At 37.0% G+C, this 21,636-nt stretch overlaps 1 protein-coding gene across 2 annotated transcripts in view; it reads right to left on the minus strand.

Annotated features, from left to right (window-relative positions):
- Positions 1-4,350: 4,350 nt before the first annotated feature.
- The window catches only part of Mtr4 (exosome RNA helicase Mtr4), a 70,949-nt gene continuing 53,663 nt past the window's right edge, over positions 4,351-21,636 (minus strand). The window contains exons 12-17 of one of the 2 annotated variants that reach the window (XM_083132009.1): positions 19,108-19,413; positions 16,350-16,538; positions 14,928-15,091; positions 11,699-11,858; positions 9,378-9,540; positions 4,351-5,022 (exon numbers count right to left, since the gene is read on the minus strand). In XM_083132009.1, coding sequence (XP_082988135.1) covers positions 4,865-5,022; positions 9,378-9,540; positions 11,699-11,858; positions 14,928-15,091; positions 16,350-16,538; positions 19,108-19,413 — 1,140 coding nt within the window. In that variant the 3' untranslated portion in view covers positions 4,351-4,864. The remainder of the gene's footprint in view (positions 5,023-9,377; positions 9,541-11,698; positions 11,859-14,927; positions 15,092-16,349; positions 16,539-19,107; positions 19,414-21,636) is intronic. The other variant, XM_083132010.1, reaches the window with a different exon arrangement.

Here is a 21,636-nt window from a genome sequence, read left to right on the forward strand (position 1 = left end):
ACATCAGAAATGTCTCGATGGATAAGATTTTACAATGCAGAAAACTCTTTTCACATTATAAGCACTCAAAGTTAGTGTTTCATAACTTTTGGAACACACTGTAGAATAATTTTTGTTTATTTGCAATTGATAACCCAAATCTTTGTAGTGATAATTGGCTGCAAATTTGCATAGACTGGACTTTTAAGATAAGTTTCAAACCATGTACTTTCATTTGTAATTATACATTCTCATCCTGTTGAGGTCACCAAATTTGATGTGATTTTACCTACAAACACCAGTTTGATCTGAATTTCATGTCAAAGTTCTGTAAATTTTTTCCAAAGAAATTGATTATAGGAACTGAATTTAGTGGAGTAAGATTAATTTATACAATGAGCAAACCAAAAGTCCATACAGTTTTGCTCATTCAAAAAGGACAGGAAATTAAATGTGAATTAATTTCAGACTGTGCAAAATTGCAAGCTTCTAACTTAATTATAATAGTAACAGTTTTTTCTGGGTTCATCTGTGAAGGAAAACTGTTATTGTCAGTCCTGAAACTATGAATTTAACTGTGGAGGAGCAATGCACAGTGATAAAGTTTTTGTCTGCATGTGGTGAAAAAGATGTAGATATTTGTCAGTCGGTTGTGAATTTTCTGGCATTTATGCCGCTACCACCACCAAAAACCACACTAGTGTTGGATGATAGAAAGAAGGCTGGCTACCTTCAGTGGCATGTGGTTAGAATCCTGGCCTGGACAGGAGTGTTCTTTGACTGTCCTTGCAACAATTTCATATCACTCATCCTAACTGCCAAAAGTGTCAGAAAAGCAATGTTAAATAGCAAAAAATCAAATCCAATCTGAAGGATTCATTGCAGAGCAGACATTTTCCATCAGAATATGCCATTTTTCATTGCCTAAAACAAATTTCTGTAAAGGACTTCTTGGAGGCTTTGTAATATGGACTTTTGGACAGAGGGGAGGGAAGGAAGAAAAGGCAAAGCTTTCTCCCCTCCTTTAGTATTTTTCGATACAGCTCTCTCTCTCTCCTCCCTAGGGAGGCATTCCTTTTCTTTTACAATCTTGCTCCTTTCTTCCTCTTATTCTATTTTTTTTCTCATCGAGGGTGGAAGAGAAAGACATGATTTTACATCTCTTTCACACTCCTTCATCCCTCATTCAATCTTTCATTTTCTTCCTCATCATCCTTTCTTTCTCTGCAGAGGAGGGCAGACAAAAAAAAGTGGGCTTTCTTTCTTGTCTCCCACAATTCTCTTTTTCTTTGCTTGCTCTCTTTTTCTCGGTTGATGAGTTGGGAAGGTTCTTTCTTCTCTTTTCTTTTAGAGAGAGAGAGGGGGTATACCCTTTCTCTTTTGCTTCTTTCCCTTTTCCCTTCACACAGTGCGAGGGAGGAGAATGAAATATGAGAGGTCTCAGAGAGCAAGAGAGAACTTTTAATTTTATTCTTTTTTTCTCTTAGTTTCCCAAGATGGTTAACATAATAGGAACTTGAGTTCTCTAGAGAGGGAGAAAGAAGTTTTTTCCCTTTCCACCTCTTTTTCCAGAGAGAAAGGAACAAAGGTCTCTCCGACAAGGGGGGAGAGAAGAAAAGGAGACACCTTCTCCCTCTAAGGTGTGTTCCCTCTTTCTCCTTCCTCTCACAATTTTTGTATCTAAAGATATCTGTTTGGCTGTTATGCAGAGATAGGTAATTTACTCTGTCATTTTTTCTGAGAAAACAATCTTCGTGATCGATTTCGCCACCTGTCTGGTGGCTTCGTGAAGCATGTACTGTCTACTGTCTTGCTGCAGCCAGCATACTTCTTCTTCTTCCACTTGTGCTCATGGCTGTGCTAGTTGACGTGGTCCTTACACTTTCTGCTGATCCGGTGGGGGAGTAGTGCTTCCTTCCTTTGACACACATTGGGATTTTGGCACTGTAGGTGTCTACTTCCGTGGAAAGGAGTTTGTTCGCATGTGCAGGTGGGCAGCCTTCTTTTCCGAACGCTTAAGGCCCGTGACTGGTTTATTGCCACGTGTGGCGAGGTGGTTTTGTCGAGGGCCCCCAGGGTTGGTGTTGAGGTCTGCGGGAGTGGTCACTATTGCATAGGTTTCTTTTGAGAACCTTTCCAAGATAGACTATGCCAAAATAGTCATGCAGGCAAAATCCATGTTATAGTTTTCTTCTATAAGGTGGCAGGAAAGATTTGTTCTCCTCCCGAGTCGGTGGTCAGCATCATGCTGACCTATCATCAAATCAGCGCTTTGTCATACCTTCCTTCCACAAGTGCAGGTGATCATGTAGACACCACTTCTTGCATTGGGGTTGGTGTAATATCCTTTGAAATGGGTTAGGTGGGAGGCTGTGGAAGGATGGGGGCTGCTTTGCTATCTTGAAACTCTGCCTGGTTAGAACTTTTTGAATTTTCTTGGTTAAATCAAGGGAGGCCGATCCATTTTTCTTTTATCCTTTCATTCTGGTAACGTGATGGGTCCATTTTTCTTTTGGTAGTGTCTAGTATGCGGAGGAGTTCCTGTCGGCTGTACCCATTGCTGATGCCAAGGGAGATGGTATGATCTAATTCAGTCTTCAGGTTCTGAGGTAAGGTTGATGGCTCTCTGGAAGAAGTTGATCAATTTTTTTTTTTATTTTTTTTTTGCCATGCAGAGTGACCAGAAAGTTTGTGAATATATTGCATTCCAGATTTGGGTTTCCTGTATACACTGGTCTTGTACTTTTCATTCTTCCTGCTTATGGCGATATCCAGGTAGTTTAGCATGGCCTTTTTCTCCTCTGGTATGAAGTGGATGCTCGGGTGGGCTGAGTTAAATATGGCTTCTTGTAATTGCTTGTGGTTTTTGTAGAGAAGGCTGGAGTCATCAGCATATAGTTTGTAGCCAATTCCGGAGAGGAGGGTGAGAACATAGTTATGAATTCAATAGAAACTAATGTCATGTCCTCACCTCCTCTCCGGAATTGGCTACAAACTATATGCTGATGACTCCAGCCTTCTCTACAAAAACCACAAGCAATTACAAGAAGCCATATTTAACTCAGCCCACCCGAGCATCCACTTCATACCAAAGGAGAAAAAGGACATGCTAAACTAACTACCTGGATATCACCATACATAAGCAGGAAGAATGAAAAGTACAATACCAATATATACAGGAAGCCCAACTCTGGAATGCAATACATTCACAAACTTTCTGGTCACTCTGCATGACAAAAAAAAAAAAAAAAAAAAAAAAAAAAAAATTGGCATCAGCAATGGGTACAGCTGACAGGAACTCCTCCACCTACTAGACACTACCAAAAGAGAAATGCACCAGTCACGTCACCAGAATGAAAGGATAAAAGAAAAATGGATTGGCTTCCCATGACTTCACCTGATTAGAACTTTTGAATTTTCTTGGTTGAGTTTCATGATAGCAAAACCAGCCCCATCCTTCCATAGCCTCCCACCTAACTCATTTCAAAGGATATTACACCAACCCCAATGCAAGAAGTGGTGTCTACATGATCACCTGCACTTGTGGAAGGACAGTATGTAGGTATGACAAAGTGCTGATTTGATGATAGGTCAGCATCATGCTGACCACTGACTCGGGAGGAGAAGAACAAGCCTTTCCTGCCACCTTATAGAAGAAAACCATAACATAGACTATGCCAAAATAGTCATGCAGGCAAAATCCACCTTGGAAAGGTTCTGAAACTAAACCTATGCAATAGTGATCACTCCCGCTGACCTCAACACAAACTCCATGGTCCTCAATAAAACCATGCTTCCCACCCATGGCAATAAACCAGTCACGGGCCTTAAGCGTTCGCAAAAGAAGCCCGCCCATCTGCACCTGCGAACAAACACCTTTCAATGGAAGCAGACGATAAGACCGACCCCTACAGTGCCAAAACACCAATGCATGGCAAAAGAAGGAAGTACTACGCCCACACCGGAACAGCAGAAAATGAAAGGACCGTGTCAACTAGCACCACCACAAGCGGAAGGAGGAGGAACTACACTGCCTGCAGCAAAGCAGTACATGCCTGTGATTAAGCCACCAGATGGGTGGCAAAATCGATTGTGAAGAAAATTTGTGCGGATAAATAAAAAGTGAACTTATGACAGTAAATTACATTCTCTCTCTGGGCTAGTATAGTCCTCGTTGGTTGTGTTAAACAGAGTCTGGACACAGTCTCTTGGTAGTCTGCAAAATACAGTCCAGGGTGTACTAGAAAGGAGGTTGACATTTGGGTGTTCTTGGAAAGAGTTATCCCTTAAAGCCCAGAGAGAGAGAGAGAGGGAAAGTGCAGAGAGAGAGTTCTTCCCCACACTCTTCTTTCTTCTCCTCCGAGGTTTAGTTCATGGATTTTAACTAGTCCATACTTTTGCCACAAGATGGCAGCATAAGTGGTATTGCTATGGTGAACTTAAAGAATTCTGAAATTAGGTAACCGAGTGAAAGAAGTTGATCAGATGGATAGTAAGATGGAGAGAAATTCCATTAATTTCTCGTTTCCATTCAACTTTTCTCTTTTGTAAAATAAACTTACAAAATAACTAAAATTACTGTAATACCAAATTCATAACAATCACACAATGCACATGTACAAATGCAAACCGTAATGTGGTTTAGTCAATCAAAAAAAATACTGGCTTTATCATCATTGCGGACTTTCTCAACATCTGAACTTGCATAACTATTTATTTCAAGACACTCCACAGAGCATAAATTATAGAAGAAGAGAAAAAAAACACTGTTTTGAATGCCAGAAAACTTAAGTTGCACTGTTTAAACTTACTCTTCAACTTAAATTTCACAAAACACATATATATATACACACAAACGTATCTTGACATGATGGTCTATTCAAAATCACAAGTATAAGCTGGCTGCAAATACAATATCCCTCTTCAGCAACTTGATACCTTCACTGAATTTGTTCTCCAGATCTGTATTTCCAATATTCTTAGCTGCTTGAACCATTTGTCTCATCACTTCTTCAAGACGCCTCATGCAGCGAATGATGCTTCCTGTAAAAAATTGCACAAAAAACTGTACATGTCATCAGTGTAAAAGATTATGATATTAAACATAGTCTGGTGTAAAGTTCTCACAGATTTACCAGTGTGTCTACAATGGGTACATGAACATGTATGGAAGGAGGTCACTATATTTTAGTTAAACATAACTAATCATCCATAATTAGAATCCCACTTATTCAAGTTTTACAGTATTAACTTTATATATAAAGATAAAAATGTGAAGAGAAACTGTAACTGCTTGAAATGTATTTACTAATATCAACAAAGATTTCTTTTCTGAAAATTCATAACCATTATAGTGAAAAAAGGCATAATTATAAAGGGTGTTCTGTATAGGATGCCGAATTTGAATCTAGTGCTATTGTTTTGTTTCGAGGTTGGCAGACCTGTTCTTACCAATGTTGGTATATGTTGTCATGCCGATTAATGTAGCCTCAATTGTTTTGACTCGTCTGTTTTGGTTACGACATGGAATAATTTACGATTGGTAAAATGTCTTCACAATGAGAACATGTTGCACAAAGTGGTGAAAGTGCAATGCAGACAGTCATGTGATCTTACACCCTGTGATTTCTTCTTATGGGGGTTTGTGAAATTACAGGTGTACGCCAACGAACTACGAACCCTTTTGGAACTGAAGGCGGAAATCATACAGGTGATTGGAAGCATCGGGACAGACATCTGCGAGAGGGTTATCAATAAATTTGTGGAGCGTATAAATGCATGCAGACTCGGTAGGGGTGGACATACACCTGACATTGTCTTTCATACGTAAATGGGAGATGTTACTGCTTACATATATGTGAAATACAAGGCTCGTCCAGAAAGTAAGTTCCGTTTGGTAATAAAATTAAATTGTGTACAGATACAGAAAAGTTATTTATTGCACAAAATTCTACAACTCTTAAACTACTTTTCCACATAACTGCCGAAATTTTGCAGGCATTTGTCATAGCGTGGCACAAGTTTTTGTATACCTTGTTCATAGAAATTTGCCGCCTGTGTCTTCAACCAGTTGGAAACAGTTTCTTTCAGCTCGTCGTCATTGTTGAAGTGTTGACCGCCAAGGAAAGACTTGAGATGTAGCGACTTTCATCTGTTCTTACATCTCAAGTCTTTCCTTGGCGGTCAACACTTCAACAATGACGACGAGCTGAAAGAAACTGTTTCCAACTGGTTGAAGACACAGGCGGCAAATTTCTATGAACAAGGTATACAAAAACTTGTGCCACGCTATGACAAATGCCTGCAAAATTTCGGCAGTTATGTGGAAAAGTAGTTTAAGAGTTGTAGAATTTTGTGCAATAAATAACTTTTCTGTATCTGTACACAATTTAATTTTATTACCAAACGGAACTTACTTTCTGGACGTGCCTTGTATAACTACTTTCATGATATTTTCCCTATTTTTATTTAATTTTCTAATTTGGTGTCCTATACGGAACATCCTGTAGTAAAATTTACTAATATATTACTCCAGATAACAATCTACCAAACATTCTCCAAAAATATGAATAAGAAGGTGGTATTTCTAACTGCAAAACCGTTAAAGCATAACCTCTAGTATTTATATGCAATTTCTACTCTACATATACTACTAAAGCATAAATTTCTTGCTTGTCCTTTTTTGTTTGTTCTGAAACCTACTTTTACTACACTAGTACAGAATAAAAGTAAATTTCCTTCCCAGGTTTTCTAGACTGGATAAACTTTATAACTGCTGAATACAAGTGAAGTTTAAGAATGACATGGTGCAGGCATGCTACCAGATTATATTAAATCACTACAGCATGGTCTGAAAATGTCTGTGGAGAAGTCTGAGTACTGTTTTGCCAAAATGGGCGGGAACCCTGAATGAAAGAACTTTATAGAGCAAGTTTCCATGGGATTCGAACCCAGGACCCCTGGCATCGTAAAGTGGTGTTCTAACCACTGCCCCACATAGGCTGGCTGACCCATATGGTCTTCAAGGAACATTTGCAATTATATATTGGTAATGTTTTATCAGCATTGGCAAAATTTCATCAGTCCATCCTTGCAATACTTTTTTCGGTAGGGAAGGGTTGGGGGGAGGGGCTACTTGTAGAGTCCCATTATCAAATGACCAAGAACCTTGGCGATATATTCACCTCAATTGCTTTACGAAATAAGCTGCAAATGTAGTTTTTCTCTCTCTCCACTCACACAGACAAGGAAGGAAAGAAAGAGACGAGGGGGAATAGAGAGCACCTCTCTTTCTTGCGCTCTTATCTCCCTCATTCTCTCCCCCTCCGAGGAGGGGGGGGGGGGGTTGTCTTGAACTAATCTCATCTGCCCATCCCAAAGCGGAACTTTCCTGTCCACCAATGTGGTTCAACGGCAGATGGAAAATGAATCGCCACAGTTTCAAGTTGACATCTATGAGCCCAGACATTGGAAGCGAGAGATGATAGAACACCTAGTAATATGTATTGTTTAAGGTGAGTTGGAAACAGGTTAATATTGTTGAAACCGATGAACAATGTTAGAATTTCAATGTCCCTGCATGAAAATACATGCAGAAAGTTGAAAGATGATGTTTTGAACTTTATATGTGCTCCTCCCAGAGTACACATATTTAATAAAAATATATAAAATGGCACAAATGTGCACTATAGATATATCAGATCAGTTGAATTACCGGCACTTTTACTGATAAAACAATACTAAATAATCTGTCCTTTGAATTACATTTGTTCATACATGCTTCTAGTGAAACGTAAAATTATGCATGGGCTTCATGTGCCAGTACACAACCTACTTCATCATGTCCCTGCACATTACAATATTCAACCCCTCAACTTATCCCATTCATTCCCACCTTGTGGTATTGTAACCTAACCTAGGGTGACCATATGTCCAGTTTTAACCGGGACAGTTCCATTCCAGAGGCATGTCCCACTCGTCCCGTTGATATTAAAAACCCATTATTTGTACAAAAGTAGAAGTTAACTTAAAAAAAAAAAACAGTCTAAATTTGAGACATTTCATGGAAAAAAAATATTGATGGTATTTTTAAACTAGCGTAATGGCAACACTGTCACAAAACAGCTGGACTGCATTTCAAGAACTTCATAACAATCAACAATCAAAAAGTTCCATTGTCATTGATAAGTTTCGAGCAGATAACACAGTTCACTGTTAAGTTAGATGACATCTGGCGTTGTATATTTTGTGTGCATTCCGTTATTTATAGGGCAGTAAATAAGCATGGCCAAGAAGCGTAGTTCATGTACATGTGTAGTTTCAATATGGACCTTCAACGAGAATTTAAATTCCTGTGTCTCGACACAAACTAAAAAGACAAAATCTCGCATTGTGTGTCAGATATGTGGGGTAAGTTTTTCGGAGAGTTTTATGAATGGTCGGTGAAGAATAAAGATATTCTGAAGAAGATTGGTTCTTCTAACAAATACTTCTGACATTCTTCAACTTCGGTGTAGGACTAACATCAAAGGTTGATCAGAAGATTAAGGGGGGGGGGGGGTAAATTGACCTCCTTGGGATCTCCCGTTTTGGGGTCAAAATAATTTGATCACCCTACCTCAACCTGAAGGAAGAATCTGGATGATGAATACTTGCCAATTTGAACACTGACAATTTTTTAAATCAATTTACTTATGGTATTTGTTCGATATTAGACTAACATACAGGAGACCAGTGGCCCATGACCTGAGGTAGGAATTTTTCTAACTTATCTAGCAGTATTACATTGCAAGTATATCATTATAAAGCTACCAGAGATGGAGCAATATGAAATTTCAGTCGATACTAACAAGTTACTGATGATAACTGGTGTCTACAAATTCTATATACAGTAAAATGAACATAACTGAATCGTTCAGTCTCTTAATGTATGCACATAACCAGATAATTGCAATGGGTTTTACTTTAGAAAAAAAGTAAATTAAGCAAAATGTGTATTAAAAATTATTTACATGAATTCATCATTATACTTCCTGGTAAAATGCAACAAAAAATAATAAGTTTCTCAAAAAGTCACGAATAATGTATATTGGTAGAAACAAATATTTGCTATGATTCTCTTATCCCTTTTTCCAATACAAACAAATGAGGCATTGAGGATATTAAGGGCAAACTTGACAAAGGGTGAATATTTTTTTATTATTGTTGTTGTATCATATACATTGAAGACTGTATGAACTCATACAACAATTGACAGGACTCCCGTTTCGCCTCTAATACTCGTGATTTTTTTTTAGAATAGGACAGACGTTTGCAAAACTGCTGATTCTCACTTGTATTTTGAGAATTTGCCCCTAATATCCACAATGCCTCAAAAAATAAATGAAGATTACACTTACCTTCAAAAATGTCAGTCATTTTGCAAATTTCAGAAAATGATGAACCTTTACACCACTTATATACAACATCCATCAGGAATGGTTTAAACTGGTCCACATAGTTATCTTCATTTATGTCAAGTTTAGCCTCGGCACTCACTCTGGCAATTCGGCGAGCCAAATCCTGCAACATACCAGATTCATTTCACAACTAAATGTTATCAAAAAATTACAAGGTGGCTGATTTAAAAACAAGTTACAATTCAAGAATAAATCCACGTTTTGTAGCATACATCTTTAAAAGCAACTTTTGAATATAATTATTTAAGGAGGTAACTGTGAGGTCCAGTGAAATTAAAGTTTTGTCACAATTGTTTTCTCACATTTAGCGCTCACGATAATTACTAAAGTTTTACAAGTCAACTACATATTGTACATACACACACAAGTTTATCTGATATGAAAGATCACATCTCCTTACTACAACACCATCCAATACATTTGTGGTTCCAACATAGTAAAAATGTTATAAAATCTGCAGCAACCTCAACAATAGCAAAACAGCAAGGAAGAAGAAGAAGCAGCAATTCTGATGTTGCCATTAGCTGTCTGCTGTTTCCCTGTAGACGCAGTTAGTAGCGACTTCGGAATTGATGCTGCTTCTTACTCTCCATCCCTAGACCAACCCTGATGATGACTTCAAGATGCAGTTGAAAGTTTGGACAGACTTTTAAAGTGCATTTTGTGTTGTGTTGACAGCATGTGTCATAGGAAGATTATTATTCTCACCTGCTCAAACTTAAAATCCAGGATAATTTTGTAGCATTTTACTTTACTGGAACCATGAACACTGAATGTGTAACATGTCTACCGAAATTAACAAATCCAAAATTCTTAACTTTTTCATATTTCTTTCCTTTATCTTGACCTTTGCCCCCTTCTTTTCAATTGACCTCTACTCAGGTATAGTTGCAAAGTTAAGAAAATAGATATTTTTATTCAATGAAAAACTCGTACCACAAGACCAGTTACAATGAAAACTGATTTAGACTAGCTTCAATTATTAGTGCATGTAAAAATTAATGGTTCAGACTTCATCCTGGATGGGGAATGGCCACATTACTTTATTTAATATTTTTACAAAACTTCACGCATGCAAGAATGTAATTATTATGAAGTGAACAAATCTTAACCACAACTCAATACATTTCAGATTTCCAAATATTAAATTTTATCAAATCCCAGTACAGGTATGTAACTGTAAATTTGATATACTGTAAAAATAGCAAAAATTCTTGACCACAAGCAAAATTTCTTGACTTTTTCTTGACTGGTAGACACCCTGCATATGCAATCGTAAAACTAGGGTTTCACTGTAAATGTTTTGCAGCTCAATATCTCTCCATTTACATACAGCATATGAAGCATGTGTAACAGTTAAAAAATGTTTTTTGTCTATTGAAATGCCTGTCTGATTTTGCTAAAATGCAACATCACTCCAATTCTTCAACGTAGCGAGCTGCTGTAAAAATTTAAGCCGAAGAGCTCTAATTTATGGCAGTTACCATGGTCACAATGATCACATGAGCAAAAGTACTTTTATTTCAGGTACTGTAAACATACACAAAAAGGAGTTTATACAAAAAAAAAAGAAATGTTCAGCAAAAACTGCAAGCTCAACCAGGACTTGCTGTTTTACCTTCCTCATAGAACTGACTGCGAAAAATCAGGCTAAACTAAGGCAACAATAACATAACAATGGCATGGTATGCCGGAGACCTGGATTTTAAGTCCTGCTTGAGCCTGCATTTCTTGCTGAAATGTTTACATAGTGCATCTCTTGTGTGTGCTAAAAGGTAAGGTACAAAAATTTTGTGTAGAAAGGTGGAGACTGTTGTGATTTAATATACAACACAGTATAAAATTATATTAAAATACCAATATGGAAATACACCTATCCCATGTTCCTTTCTTTCAAGAACCTATTAATTTCAAACTTATGCTGTCCTCATTGTCTGCAGGTTAACTGGCATACTGAATACAGGTAACAGAATCATGTTCAAGATCCATGAACGTGCAGATGATAATGGCAGGAAAAATTTTAAATCAACAGGTTCTACAAAGAAACCGGTATGGAACACACATTGATATATGTTTACAGTGCTAAATCATTAATTAAAGCAATATGTTATCTGCACAGATTTTTAAATTTCATTACTTTTAATACTTCAGATGCTCTTCTATCCTACTAATGAAAACTGAGATGAAATACATTTTTTTAAAAGAAAGCACAAGATTTAACCTTCCTCTATTTAAATTATCACATATTCTGTTACACCTACCTGCATCTGACGGAGAGGTCCTGAGAGTTCTTCAATGTTGACGTTTGTTGAAGATTTTTCATCACAGACGAAGCAACTCAAAAGGGCCATACACTGAGGCACACTCAAATCATTAAAAACACCATTGAAAATCATTTCTGTCATCAGGAGTTCATCCGCACTAGAAAAAAATTGCAAAGGAAAATCATTTATAAATATGGCATAGTTCCAGCTTTAGAAGAAAAAATTCTCTTCATTTGTATCATTTGACTTGACAAAGGTTTCATGTACAAATCTGAAACACCGATATTGAATAAATAAATAAATTAGTGATGGGACTGATTAATCAGTAGTCTATCAGTATCGGCCGATATAGGCATACCAGTGTATTGGTTTATTGGTAAAATTCTGATAATTTTTCCGATCCAATGTATCTAATATAAACATCTTATAAATAGTGGAGTATTCTGCCATTTTGTTATAATTTTTATGGATATAAATGTACAATCTTCATTCTCTATTTTTTAGAATGTAAATGCTCATGCAGCTTCTTTTGCATTGCATAAACTTGGTCCATCTGGCAACATACATTTGTTAAAGAGGTGAATGGGCCATTTGGAATTCTCTATCGGATCGGTATCAGTACATTTTATATTTGGACTTTATCCGTAGGGGCATATTTAGTTTTTGACAAAAATATAAAATGTAAAGTAACACATTGTAATGTTCATTTTTCATGTTTTCGAAAGGTGAGAGGGCATTTTCCTAGACTCTTAAACATGAAATGTAGAGTTTATTTACCGACGCGACACTTTCTGAAGTTTAAATTACCCAAGAGTTATGCAAAATCATGGAAATTGATTAATTCTGCTTTAAATATCATTTACACAGCAATAAACTTAATACTCTGGTAACTATATAAATGTGATTTTACAAGTGGAATGTTAATTTTGTGTAGGAAGTTAATTTTTAATTCAAATTTAGATTTTTGTTCAACATTTTAACACCGAAATGCCATTTTATATACCACTTTCGATCCTGAAATATGACCAGTTTTTGTACCGAAATATTTAACACCACAAATATGTGGCTCTATTTATCGGTATCTGCCAAAATTTCATATTGTCTCATCTCTAAAATAAATAAGTAAACTTGTTGTTTCATAAACTGAGGGGGTTTGCTTGAATCCAATAAACAAAGTGACACCAATGTCAACCTTCATACGTATACAAATGAACAAGTAAAGACAAAACTGAAATACCATGTGTACTTTGGAAGAAACAACGTTGTAATTGTTGTCGCATGGGAGGTGGTAAGACAGGTATACCATTTGTCCTCTAAAGGTTAAACATCACATCAGTTGAAGAAAAGTAGCTAAGCTCATTCAGGGTTGCCTAGTTCTTAATGCCTGGAAGACATATTGAAAAGGATAGAGATCGGTAGTTGAATTAGGGATGATGGCAACCTTGATTCCTTATGGGTTAATTTACAAGTGGGAAGTTCAACGGCAATCTGAATTTCCCTCACCCTCACACTTTGATCTTGAGTTCTTTTAACTTGCCCAGTATGTTTATGCACAAACTTAGCATTCAGCCATAACAGAATGTTTTCCTTCAACCAGTTGTGCCTTGTGTGTCAGCATATTCCTTTCTTGTTTCTAGACTTGTGCCTCGTGCACTTGAACATTTTCTTCTGGTTCTTAATGCGTGTACAATGTTTTCATATATGATGATTATAAACAGTGAATCTTTTGTGAGTCAGTGACAATGCTTCTGGTTATTGATTCTTTTGGACTTCATGAAGTAAGGTGAAATCAACTTGACAGAAAAGACGTGTCATCTTCAAAATGGTGTTTATCTTCATCACAGTTCACTAACATAAGTGAAACTTTACTTTTGCAGTTATTGTTAGAATCCAAGAAATAGCCAAACTCCACAAAAGTATGGCCAGCATCAGTAATAAATTCCTACTTATACTTTCTGCTCTGCCTAGTCACGCTTTAAAGTTGTGCAAACAAGAGTGTACCAGCCACTGGTGTGGTATCATCTTTGCGGAGTTTTTGTGTCAAAATCATTGCTGATTCTCATTCATGAGATAACTTACTTGTTATCTCATAAGATCCACCTACTATAAAATCTGAAAAATTACTTTGATGAGGATATGTTGCTCTGCTGGAAACTGGAGAATGAGTACCCAAACCTGCAAAAAGTGGCCATAAAACACTAGGGCATATCTGCTGCATGAGTATTTAGTGAAAGAGTATTAAAATGTGACAAAAGAAACAAAAGTGCTTTAAAAAATTTGTTCTTCTGAAGTTGAATCTCCCAGCTTTAAACTTTCAGTATTAAGAATATGAATTCATGTGTTTCTCAAATATGCAAATAACAGCTTCTGTACTAGTGTTAACTGAATTGACTGAACTGTTGTTTTTAGTCCACTTTATGCACAGAAAGGCTAATTGGGATTGGACCTACAGTTGAAACTGGGATCCAAACCACTATGTTCTTCCATCGGGTATCGAACCTGGTACCCCTTGATTACAAGATGACGACTCTACCACTGCACCATCATTTCCTGCATTTTACGTTTTTTCATTTACAGGCCCCTGAGAAACGTAAAACCCGGCTTGACTGTACCTAGGACAGGACATACATATTATGCATCCAATCTTGATGGTGCAAACATAGCAAAATGTTACAATATTTTCCCTGATTTTAGGATTTCTTGTATTTTAAGTTTCTTCGGCTTATTCACCAGAAAAATGGAAAATCATGGTTCCACTGTGTGCATTACCAACATGCAAATACAAATTTTTATGGTAAAAATATTTTTGTTATGCTGAAAATAACATCCCAATTCTATTGAATAAGCTTATGTAGCAGAATTGGTCAAATTTTGGAATCAGTACCGATTCGAAAAATTATTGGTGAGTTCATTGGAATCAGTAAATTTTCTGCCTCATCACAGCGCAATAATTAAGACTGTGAAAGTGTGGCGGACTTCCACAGACTATGGAAAGTATAGGTGGGCGGCATCAGCAAATATCAACACATCAGCATCAACTCAGCCATATGTGCATACAATCAAAGAATTTCTCCCTGAAGATAATTTTCAAGATCAAGCACAGGTGCATTGCCAGCCAAGGAAGAAATTATGCTATTTCACTGAGCGCATCTCTCTTTTTGCTCTGCATTCCAAATAATGATTCATATATGAAAAAGTCTCACATAAAAGAAAAATGCACGCTTACCTGTTCAGTTCGCAAGCAACTCTTCCCTTCAACTCAATAACATCTGAGGCAGTGCAGTACCCTAACCGCCTCAACACTCTTTTCCTGCACTTCAGCTCATCCATTTGAAGCAAAGATTTTGCTTTCTTCAAGTCCTGCTTCAAAGTGTCCAATTCCTTCTGAGTCTATGTGGAAAAACGTTAATTTAATACTAATAAAGTAATCCAGTTCTCTCCATTAAGACAAATGGCATATCATGGCTCCCGCTCAAGGTGTCAAACCAAATTTCAAGACTTTCCCAGATTTTACAACATACTTCTAACATTTCAGACCACTCTCTAGTGATTTAATAATAAATAAAGTGTTAAGCTGTCAACTGTGCAAACTAATAAAATAAATCAAGCTTATTCAACAATCCTGAAAGAAAACAACTTTTTTATACATGATGGGACAGATTAATCGGTACTCTATTGGTACTTATACACACATCAGCTTATTGGTAAAATTATCGATAATTTTATCGAATTTATATATCTATAAACATCTTTTAATTTAGTGCAATATTCTACTATTTTGTTATAATTTTTGTGGATATAAAATTATAATCTCCACTTTTTTTTTTAAAGTAAATGTCTAAATATGAATCTTCTTTTGCATTGCAAAAGCTTAGGTTCATATATTTAACACATAATATATGTGATAACTTATTTATTAAGAAGGTCAGTGAACCATTTGGAATTTTATATCCAATTGGTAAAATATCGGTAACGGCAAATTTTATATCAGTATTGATCAAAATTTCATATCCTTCCACCCCTACTTTTTTTTATATACAGAATACTTCCAAAAAACAAACAAAAAAACACTTGGGAGAAACAAGTAAAATGTGTTTTCAATTAGCCTCATAAATAACATTTAATTTCCCTTATTTTTCCAAATTAATACAAAATAATTTCTATGGCATCTTCACTCACGTTATAAATGTCATACTTGATAAATACATCTATGTAAACAACAATAACAACAAGAAAGTAAGTCAAAGTTCCCCATGCACATTGCACCATGTCATTTGGGGGGAAGGGCTGATCGGCACCATTCTCCAGCTGCCTTTACTCCCCCTGTATTTGAGGCTAGGTGAACATCAGGACCACTTTACACAGGGAGAAGACATCAATACAGTTTAATTACTGTTTGCAGTGTATTGAGACAATAAAAAGCTTTTAATTTTCCTAAAATGGAAAAGACACGTTTCCTAACTAGGTTTCTATACATATGATGGTTAACTATGAGGCATGCCCAGAAAGTAGTACCAATTTTGTAATGAAAAAAAAAATAGATAAAAGAAAGAAGTTAGTTAAACAAAACCCTTTTACTCTGGAACAACAAACAAGAGGGGGCATTCCCACTGTCGTTTTCCCATCTCCAACGGTCGGTGAACCTTACCGCTTGTTTCTTGGTGTAAGCTTCGTTCAACTTTTCCAGATCCTTGCTTCCGTGCAAAGGATGAGCGAACAGCCTCTCTTCAAAAGCCTTTATCCTTTTCACGACATCCTGGAATGCACTATCTTTTATTTTCATGTCAGAAACTGGGTCAAGCAAAGGTATGCCTTTGGGAAATCTCCTTTTCACTTCCTGTACAAGAAATATAAACACAGTTAAATGCAGTTAATCCTTATCAGTTTTTCATAATTGGGAAAAGAGAGACGCGGTAGTATATAAATATGAAGAAACTAGTACTCACTTTTATCGGCGAAGCTGTTTTTTCTTTTTCGATTAATTTCAGTGGCAAGCCACCATCCTTGTTGGAACTTGCTGTACTGGTGTTTGGCGTGCATTGCCCACATGCTCGTACACACCAAAATCAAGGAAACACATGCCATAATGCACTTCCCGCACGAGCTAAACATCGATAGCGGGGAAGTGCACCACTCTTGGATTCCCCTACTACAACAGTTATCGCCCGGAAATAGCAGACGACACAGACCCAAATGCACAGTTAACAACAGCGCACCTAGAACTACAAACAAAAGACACACGCCAAGCAACAGTACAGCAAGTTCCAACAAGGATGGTGGCAGTGGCCACTAAAATTAATCGAAAAAGAAAAAAACAGCTTTGCAGATAAAAATTGAGTACTAGTTTCTCCGTATTTATACTTAACAGTTTTATTAAAATAGAAATCTTGTCACATCATAAGGTTGTTAAACTACATTTTGCCAAGCTCACAGGCCATACTTCGTAGGGAAACCTTCATCCTTTGCATGTAGTACTATAAACTTCTTGATACCTTTCTTTATATTTTTAATGCTGATGTCTCCAGGTTTAAAAATTCATCCCTGAAGAAGACAACTGAACATGGTGAATTATACAATAAAAACCTTACAACATGCCAATCTTTTTTAATAATATGTAGAGACATGCACATTTAGTTCTTGTTGGAAACACCTTTGACATGTGAAACAAGATGCTGTAATGTTCATTTTTCATGTTTTTCACCTGCAATCACAAAAATTAAAGTCATTATTCTTCGTTAACCCATGGAAAAAATCAATTCACAGAAATACTTGGGTCACTCAAAATTGATTGAGACTGAGTTATTTTTACACAGCATTGTGTAAGTTGGTTGGTTGTTTGATTTGGTGTTTTAAGTCCACTTTATGCCCAATAAGGCTAATCAAGACTGGACGTACAGTTTAAAGTGGGATCCAAACCAGTGTGTACCTCCACCGGGTGCATTGTGTAAGTGTTTGTTGTCACATGGTATAGGGACCTTGAAGAGTAACATGCAAGGAGCTCATAATCTTTGCATCACACATAAGCATGTGACGACAAGTTGCTCTAGGTAGCGTATGTAGTGCATGGCGAGAACAAGTGAACATGCAAGTCAAATGCTCCCACGTTGCAGTGCAAAACAACATGGTTTCTATGGAAGGAGGGGGGTACCAACAGGCAAAATTCACAGTCATTTAAACGCAGCGTGTAGTTAAAGCCATGGCACTTTTTCTTAATGGTTGAAGGTCTTCAGAGATGGGAAGGAGAGTGCTGCAAAAGTTGTCAGTCTTGGATACCCACACCACAGTCACGATCCAGAAAATTGTCACAATGAACAATACACATATGACTCTTAAACAGTTAAAGTGGGAAACAGGGTTGGGTCAGGTGACAACCCACTCCATCATTGGGGAGGATTAGCAAATGAGGAAGTTGTGTGTCCAGTGAACTCACCCTGCAAAAGAAGCAGGCCTGAGTAGAAACAACAGTCCATGAAATGGCATCATTCCAACAGTGTCTGTCCCATAAAAACCCAGCCAGCATTGGTGTGTGAAAAACAATCAGCACCAGTGTTACGGGACATAGAAGACATTGTGCTTCTCGACTTGCTTCCTCAAGGTGCAAGGGTAAAGAGCAAAATGTATTGTGAACTTCTCACCCACCTGTGCTTCATAATTCAGCAGCAAAGGAAAGTGGACGAAGAATGTGCATCTTTTTGCACAACAATGCAAGGCCACTTAGGGAACGATGACAGTAACAGAGGTAATTCCATTTTCACCAGACTTAGCCCTTTCTGATTACGCCCATTTCGACAATATGAAGGAAATGATGCAGGGTCAGACATTCGCCAATGTTGGTACCTACAGAAGTCTGTCTACAAGTGGTGTAGTACCTTTTGCAGCTTCCATAAAGATGGCACCAACCTTCCATTCCTCATCAGGTGAATCTCAATCATTAACGAGTACAATATTAAGAGTGACTGAATGAATGAAAAAACAAATTGAGACGATACAAAAACTTTCATGAAAAGAAGTTAAAATTACGTTTACATTGTGTTATTGTCATTAATTTTTAAAGTTATTGGAATCTATTGATTGTGTCCATGCCAAATTAAAATTATTATTTATTTTGTTCCTTTGGGGGATAAATAATAATTTACATGACTAGAGATTTTTTTTAAGAACTTTAATGTAATGCGTGTGCTTGGTATCTTCAAATTTCCCTGCCATTTTCATTTTCATAAATTTCCTGGTATCATTTCACCCAAAATTTTGCATAAATTTCCTTAGAGAAAGGTAAATTCCCCCTTCATGTGCCCCAGCTTGGACTGATATTCAATATCAGCTCGACTCAAGTTCGAAATGTGTGCCCACTTTGTTACATTATATATTCTACAAGGAAGCGAAACACTATGCTAATGTGCACTCACCTCTATTGTTTTCCGAACAGACATCCGATTATCTGGAGGCCGGAGGTCAGTCGGATAATAAATTCGGACAGAGCTTATCTGATCAATCAGGGGAAGCAAAACAGGAATCACTTCCATTTCTCCCTTTTCACCTTTGGGACAAGGCTTCGGCTTTGGGATAGGCTTCTGAGCTGCACTACCTTTCTCCACATGAAGCAAAATGTCTACCACATACGTAGATTCACTGCTTACAGGATTGTCTTTGGATTGATGCTTTTTAAAATTAATGACAATTCCCCAATCAAAATCGTCACTTTCATTCTTCACCTAAAAAAAGAAGCATATTATCAGTTAATAACCGTGAAAACAACACCAGTTACCTGGCATGTTTTATAAAAAGTAAAAAGTAAAGTGTTCCCCTGTGCTTAGCACCACGCCATGAAGGCGTATAGGGGGTGTGGGGGTAACCCTTTTTTTTATACTTCAACTGAATCACATATGGGTTAAACAACTTTTTTCTGGGCTCATTACGTGATACACTAAACCTCCAAGTAACATTATCATGCAAAGAAATTAGAATCAGGGTTCCCACTAATTTTGCAACATCTTTTTTTCTGTTTTCCAGGTACTTCTAAAATGACTTCCCAGATATACCTTACTAATGAATAACAGTTGTGCCTTCATCTTTGCTGTTAATCAAATGAATCAAGCTTATTCAATGCTGTTGAAAATAAAGGGGGGGGGACTAAGCAGGGTTGAGCCAATGCTCTCTATTGATTATCACAGATACTGATGTTTCAAAATATTCAAGAATTACATCTGGATGCAGTACTTTTACATTCTGCATAATTTCCAGGATAATTAGACTCCCGGGAAAAAAGTTTTTTTTTACAAAATTTGATGACCTTTCCATACCCTTTTCATCTCAAGTGGATTTCCAGGACTTTTTCCACCACGTCAGTGTAAACCAGGGTGGATAAAAATCATGATTTTTATTTAAAAAATCATTTTTCATGATTTTTTAAATAATACGTATAAATTTTCAGCGAAAAATGCAGGCTCGACCAGGATTCGAACCCAGGTCTCTGGTCTAACCACTGAGCAGGTAAAACAGCAATAGCGAAAAATCAGGCGAGGCCAGGATGGGTTGGTAGCTCAGTGGTTAGATTAATGGCATGGTATGCCAGAGACCCAGGTTCGAGTCTTGGTCGAGCCTGGATTTTTCACTGAAAATTTCTATGTAGTACATCTCCTGTGTGTGCCTAATCTACAATAATTAAAATTGCTTGTATGGTTTTGGGCACCATACATAAAGATATATGTTTTTTATAGAAAGGCTTTTTCTAGTATACGGCCCGCAAAATATTTGAACAGTTTGATTAAAGGAAATAAAATTTACATGTAAATGTACCTACTACGGAAATGTTTGTTGAGAGTGTTAATAAAACCATAATAAATTTTCAGTAACTTTTCTTTCAGTGAAAATAAAACATTCTGGATGTACTATATAATTGTAACATAAAATATTATTTTGGATATATTCTTTCGTATTTCTAAAAATTAAAAATACAAAATTATTTATTACTTACGTAAAATGACAGACACAGACAACGTTTCGGGAACCACTGTTCCCTTCTTCAGGTCCTATATCTCAGCTATCCGAAAATCGCCATAGCAGTCTTTGTAGCTTAATTTTGTTAATTTTTTTGTGATAGGTTTGCAAAATATCAGCTGCGATATTTATATAGAGTTTAATGATAATGACACTATTTATGGTTTAAGATGATTAAATATTTATTTATATAGTGGCCGCGGTGGCTCAGTCGGTAACGTGTCTGACTACCATGCTAAAGGTCCCGGGTTCGATCCCCGGCCGGTTCAAATCCGAGAACTTTTCTAACGATGGAAGCGGCCCCGGCGCCCACCCAGCGTCGAATAACATGGGTACCTGGGGGAAACCCTGGGGGGTAAAGGCAGTCAGGGGCGTGATGCTGATCACATCACCCCCACTCACGACCGGATCAAGAAAGTGTGGGGCGTTACCCCCACACCCCCTATACGCCTTCATGGCGTGGTGCTATGCACAGGGGAGCACTTTACCTTTTTTTTACCTTTACCATGATTAGTATTTTCTATATTATTCTTCAGATAATGTTTGCTATTTTTGCCATAAAGATTATTGCATATTAGATCAAGAGAAATGTAAGCGTGTTTACAGTTTACATTTCCTCTTGTATGAGCTTCACATCATGTAGAGTCATGCATATTTCGTTTCTGGCAAAAACACGAAATGTGAAATAACACATTGTAATGTTAATTTTTCATGTTTCTGAAAGGTGACAGGTGCACTTTCCTACCCTGTTGTCACGAAATGATGCTAAATGAACTGCAAAATGCGAAATAAGACTCTTAAAAACGGAATTTACCGTTTATATACCGATGCGACACTTTCTGAAGTCTGAAGTATCCTGTGAGTTATGCAATTCATGGAAAATTGATTAATTCTTCTGTAAATATTTGAGAAGCAAAAATGGACTCCTTTATGGACTC

The sequence above is a fragment of the Lepisma saccharinum genome, chromosome 1, assembly GCF_977018435.1.
Source record: "Lepisma saccharinum chromosome 1, izLepSacc3.1, whole genome shotgun sequence".
Lineage (NCBI taxonomy): Eukaryota > Metazoa > Arthropoda > Insecta > Zygentoma > Lepismatidae > Lepisma > Lepisma saccharinum.